The 6000-nt window shown below is 36.1% G+C and overlaps 1 protein-coding gene across 1 annotated transcript in view; it reads left to right on the top strand.

The window, feature by feature from the left end:
- Positions 1–1575: 1575 nt before the first annotated feature.
- The window catches only part of LOC143242363 (uncharacterized), a 31613-nt gene continuing 27188 nt past the window's right edge, over positions 1576–6000 (top strand). The window contains exons 1-2 of the mRNA XM_076485719.1: positions 1576–1665; positions 3613–4560. Of these exons, the coding sequence (XP_076341834.1) occupies positions 1578–1665; positions 3613–4560 (1036 nt within the window). The 5' untranslated portion in view covers positions 1576–1577. The remainder of the gene's footprint in view (positions 1666–3612; positions 4561–6000) is intronic.

Here is a 6000-nt window from a genome sequence, read left to right as displayed (position 1 = left end):
TGTCGTAATAGATAGATGAAATGCTAAGTTACACGACTTTCTACAAGCGTTGTGATAAAATTGTTTGCTGTTGTTATAAACCCCGGCATGACCGATTGGTTAAGGTGAACGATTAGTTCTAAAATACAATAATAACAGCGATTTTTATTGCAGACCAATTCTTGGTATCGAGTCATCATCAGGAAAGGTTTAGATTACATGTAAAAACTAGACATTCCTGCTGAAAAAGTTACTGTTATTGTGTTTTGAAATAGTTATCTGTAATTTTAGTGGATTTTTTAAATATAGAAATTAACTGCATGCTAGACTTTTGTCGTGAAAAACTGTTTGCCTTTGTCTGATTAATGAAATTTCGCTTGGTTTGAATATTCGCACAAAGCTACACAAAGTGATCACCTTTAACTATTTCTAATTTTAAACGGATAGACTAAATTGAACACAGCTAGCAATCATCATTCACTGTCAACACGTTGGCTGGTCTAACCGGATAGTGGGAACTGACCGTTATACTTATAACTCATTAACAATCCTAAAGTGCAGAGTGCGAAATTTCCTTTTTTTTCTTCTTAGGCAATGGAGTGACCTGGCATTGCTTGGTGATTAAGACACTCGACTCGTAATCCGAGGGTCTCGGGTTCGAATCCCGTCACACCAAACATGCTCGCTCTTTCAACCGTAGGAGCGTTACAATGTGACGGTCAATCCAACTATTCGTTAATAAAAGAGTAGCTCAAGAGTTGGAAGGTGTGGTAATGACTAGCTGCTTTCTCTCCAGTCATACACTGCTAAATTAGGGACGACTAATGCAGATAGCTCTCGTGTTGCTTTGCGCGAAATTCAAAAACCAAACCAAATCTTAGGTAACGGGACCCTAACCATGAGCCCTCGGATCTTCAGTCCAACACTCTAAGCACTAGATCACAACCAGGCCCAAGTAATGAAGTACCAATATTTTTGTACAATAACTCACTTGTAGGAACAAAGACACGATATTATTTTCTAAATGTGTCTCTCGCTCGTCTTCATAAAAGTCTTGCGTAACTGTTATGAATGTAAAAACCATCTATATAAATATAATAGTACTGTTTGTTGTATGTTTATGTAACTACTTCGCACGATGTGATGCATCTTCCCCAAAATTAGTACTAAAGTTAAGTTCACGCAGAGATACATACTAGTTTTCAGATTTGTGGGTTTTTTTTAAATTTTTATGGGTATTTTACATTTTACCACTACTTGTCCCCTGGTGATATAACCAAGTTCAGCATGAAGGTTTGTCGGGTCAATATGGAATAACATGTAAGTTTGCGATCTAACATTTTGTTTTGCAGTTTTTATGGACGTTTCTTTTCTTTACAATTATATATAAGGAAAAACAATTTTTCATGTCGTAAAATAACCTTTATTAATCATTAATGTGCATAACTTTCGTCTTTGGGACAAGTACTCCAGCTGCACCTAATATTTTGTCGAAGTTTAACTACGAAGTTAAACCTAACTAGAGCGAATGAGCCCTAAACTGTTAAATACTTCCATTTATTACAGTTTTGTTGTATGTTTCAGAGTGTTAAAGATCAATGTTACTATATCAAGCATTTGTTCTGCTGATTTTGGCGACTTCATCAGTAACCAGTCACAATGAAAGAGTGCATCACGTGAGAAAAGGTAACCATAATTTAACTATAATTAATTAAACTAAATAGTTTTAAATATACAGTTCGCTATTTTATTTCACAATTCCTACTTAAGTATTGCCCATAATGTAGACTTAACACTACACTGGACAGCTCAGTTGAGTTTAAATCGAAAATACTTTGGTGATAACAAGTTTCATCTGTATTTATTATTTGTATATTTTTGGACTTCAAATAACATAGAGTAGCTCGCATCTATGGTATTCTCAGATAAAAGCTATTTTGTGAGACCATTAAACAGGTGTGCTTTATAACAGGAGACTCGATTAGGAAACTTGTGAGTTATTTGAGTTTAACTAAATGACTGAGAAAATTAAACAGACTGGACACGTAATGTTAAATGAAACCAATTCTTTATTGGGTTCAAAGAAAACGTACAGTGCCCTTGCTTGCCTACAACTAGACAGTCGCTTTCTGCAGGACTGGTGAACGAACCAACAGATTTTTGTTTCTAGAAAATTATTTTCTTTGACGTATTCACTAGCCATAGTATAAGTGGTACAAACGACCAGCGTTTACACGTGACTCGTCGTTATCTTACAACATAGTTGAGACTATAACCTATAGATATCATCTACTCGGCCAGTGAAGGATACTGATGAATTTTTATCCTTTTTATACAATATGAGTGCATTTCAAAATTCAACTAAATTATCATTAGAATTAACACGGTGTCACAAACGGCTCAACCCTACCTGCAAATCTGAATTATTTGTTAAGTTTTTGGTACTTCTATGATAGACTTTAGGTAAAAGACTTGGAATTCACACAACGTCAAAAGTAAATGCAGTGAAATAAAATCACTTTGAAAAAGAAAATAATCTATTTTATATTTCGTTCAAATGGTCTGAAGGCTCAGTTTCATGTTCATATTAAGCCCGATGAAGTGTAGTTGTTCGAAACGTTGTTATATAAAACAAAGTTCACATCAGAAATGGGCACGTCGAAGCTTAAAGTGAGCGTTGAATCTTAGAATGCACCAGTGTTTATGCGAAAATTGCATAAAATCTGACCAAATGAATTATTTGTTAATTTATATTAACAAAAGAAGGTAGAAAATATATGTTATGCCTGTGTACTACATATGAGAAGCTACTTATTAAATTTGTCTTAACTCCTCATTTATCAAGCGTGTTAAAGCGTGCGACTAGTAATCTGAGGGTCGCGGGTTCGAACCCCGGTCGCACCAAACATGCTCGCCCTTTAAGCCGTGTGGGTGTTATAATGTGACGGTCAATCCCACTATTCGTTGGTACAAGAGGAGTCCAAGAGTTGGCGATGGGTGGTGATGACCAGCTGCCTTCCCTCTAGTCTTACACTGCTAAATTAGGGACGGCTAGCACAGATAGCCCTCGAGCAGCTTTTTGCGAAACAAACAAACAAGCTCCTCATTTCTGAGTAGTAGATTAATATAACTGATTTTAAGTACCCAAAACTGTTCACAGGTGTAGGAATTTAACTTATGTTTTTCGTTTCACTTCCACAGTTTTATCTAAGTTCGTACAGTATTAACTAAGAATGCTTTCAGGAAATCAGTTATAAAATGTGAAATACAGATATATATATCTTCTCAAATTAAGTCCTGACTGACACAAAACTGTTCATTCATCAGAGACTACACTTTATCTCCTGTATTTTTATGATACTTATTCAAAATGTTTTATTTCTCATGTAGGAGTTTCATTTTGAAGTTCACACGGCTCAAACAAAATTGGATATGCACTTGTTATACACACATATATTATTCTAGATAATGTGTAATATGTTAAAAACTTGAACCAGAATTTCCAATTATGTAGATAAATCGACATAAATATTACGTGTTCTTTGTCGTGAATGTCTAGTTTTAATGCTTCTCACAAAATAATAATAAAACCCAATGAGCACATATTTTCATTATATCCATAATACATTCCAGGTCGTAGGCGTGGTCCAGGGAACTACCATTATCCATATGGTGACAGTTTCGTACTAGAAGTTGATGGAAACGGATACACATTCTATCCAAGAAGAAAGAGGCCGAGCAGTTCGTGGTACGACGGTATTCCAGGGGAACATCAAAACTATCCATCAAGCTGGTTCTCATCACCAAATAGTGGATGGAGTTCTCACAGACATACTTGTGATAGTTATAATGTTGACAGCATAACCTTAGATGAAGCTCTCAACTGGGTTCAGCACATCATGTCACGTGGTCATAAACTCCCCATACCCGTGACCTGTTCAACAATATTTAACCCATCAGCTTCTTCCAACGACAGATTTCAGTTTTGTAGGACACCTGAAAATAAAAAAGGTCACTGCCGATATATTCAACATTGTTTACGACGAGAAATGTTTAGAAATTATCAAACGTTTTACAACCATGTATGTATTATTAAAGGTCATTATGTTGGGGTTTGTTGTCCCGACTCCCACTTTGAAGATCCAACCAATACAATCCAACCTGCAACCTCATTACTGCCTACCACCCTTTCAATGACTTCGTCATCAACCTCAGTACCACCTACCACCCTTTCAATGACTTCGTCATCAACCTCAGTACCACCTACCACCCTTTCAATGACTTCATCATCAACCTCAGTCCCACCTTCCATTCCTTTAACGACTCATTCATCAACGTCACCTCCACCTACCACCTTTTCAACGAAACACTCATCGACTTCACCACCACCTACCACCTCTTCAACGAAACCCTCATCAACGTCACCTACACCTACCACCTCTTCAACGAAACACTCATCGACTTCACCACCACCTACCACCTCTTCAACGAAACCCTCATCGACTTCACCACCACCTACCACCTCTTCAACGACGTCCTCACCAACCTCAGAAACATCAAGTGAAAGTCCTTTCGACAAAGGTTCATATATCTTTGCTCAATAATTTGCTTGTTTTGTTTACTTCATTGCAAACATAATAAATAAAAATATCATATATGTATATGATTTTGATAGGCCCTCATAAACTAGTGGGGACATTTTGTTGAAAACAGCAACTACCCAATCCGTTTTTTTTAACTTGAAATAACATTTTTGGAAATGTTTATTGGCGCATGGGTTGCAAAAAGTGGTTTTAAGTGATAAGGTGACTGAAATCGCTTAGCGCATCACGAGCTTAATGGCCAACCATAAAAAATATAGCATAGGTATTCAGGAACCATTTAAAATCACCTTGGTAAGTGCTGTGCAGCAAGATGAGTACAATATTATGCCAATAGATGCTTTCAAAATGTTCCTGTCTGGTCATCCTACTCCTGACTACCGTGATGCTTCGATCTTCCTTGCTGAATCGCAGGTTGTTCGTATCTCAGTTGAAAGCTAAACATAAAACGGTGATAGGAGAAGCATAAAACATTGACAGTTGCTTAGTTAACAATGCTGAGAATGTGACTTTACTGACATATATACTGAATTTACTACCAGTGAGTAGACCTTAGTACTAGCTAGTATGGAGACTTGAGGATGCTGTATTTCATTTTAGCATTTATCAGTTAACAAAGAAAATGTGCCTGGAAGTAGAATAACATAGATATGTCCAAAATCACCCTCTTTGGGGATTTTCGGATTGAACTTACTCTTAATATTTAACAAACTATAGTGTAGAGACACTCCTTGGTTTCTGAGGGACGTATTAAAAATATGAACACTATTTATTTATCTGGAATGTTTCTTCTGTGTGTGTTTTTTTAATTTTCAGATGCTAGCGTACACAACAATGATAATGTTCAGTTGCAGTGGATTATCTAGTGTTTTGTCTTAGTGTTACACTCGAATACAAATAACAATGAAGTGAGATAATCTAGTGATTATTCCAAAGTTACTCTGGACTACCAAAGACATTGTGATGAATTAATATATATATATATTTCCAATATTACAGTTATCACCTACGTCATGATCAAATCAGGTAAAGTTATTAACGTTAATCCGTTTATCAAATACACCAATATACGATTTTCTCCTATCAGTGGTTTCTAAATTCACTGACATTTAAAAATCTGTAACATGTTGCGGGGACAGTAGGATTGCTAACTAATACATTTTAGCCCTGGCGTAGCAGCACATTAAATGACTCAAAGTTTGTTTTTCAAGTTCAAATTTTAAACTCGTATTTCCGTTGAACTTTGATAGATTTGAGATTTAATTACAATCTAGGGCTCAGCAGGTCAAACTCTTTTGATGGACGTATTTGACCACGCTCAAGGTCTCGTAGATTAGTTTACTCAAATTCTCTCTAAAAGAATTTCATGTACCGTGGCTATTGAGAATTCCTTCTTGGTTTGTTTTTAAACGTACGTAAT

The sequence above is a fragment of the Tachypleus tridentatus genome, unplaced genomic scaffold, assembly GCF_004210375.1.
Source record: "Tachypleus tridentatus isolate NWPU-2018 unplaced genomic scaffold, ASM421037v1 Hic_cluster_2, whole genome shotgun sequence".
NCBI classification, from domain to species: domain Eukaryota; kingdom Metazoa; phylum Arthropoda; class Merostomata; order Xiphosura; family Limulidae; genus Tachypleus; species Tachypleus tridentatus.
This window is presented reverse-complemented; position numbering and strand designations above follow the sequence as displayed.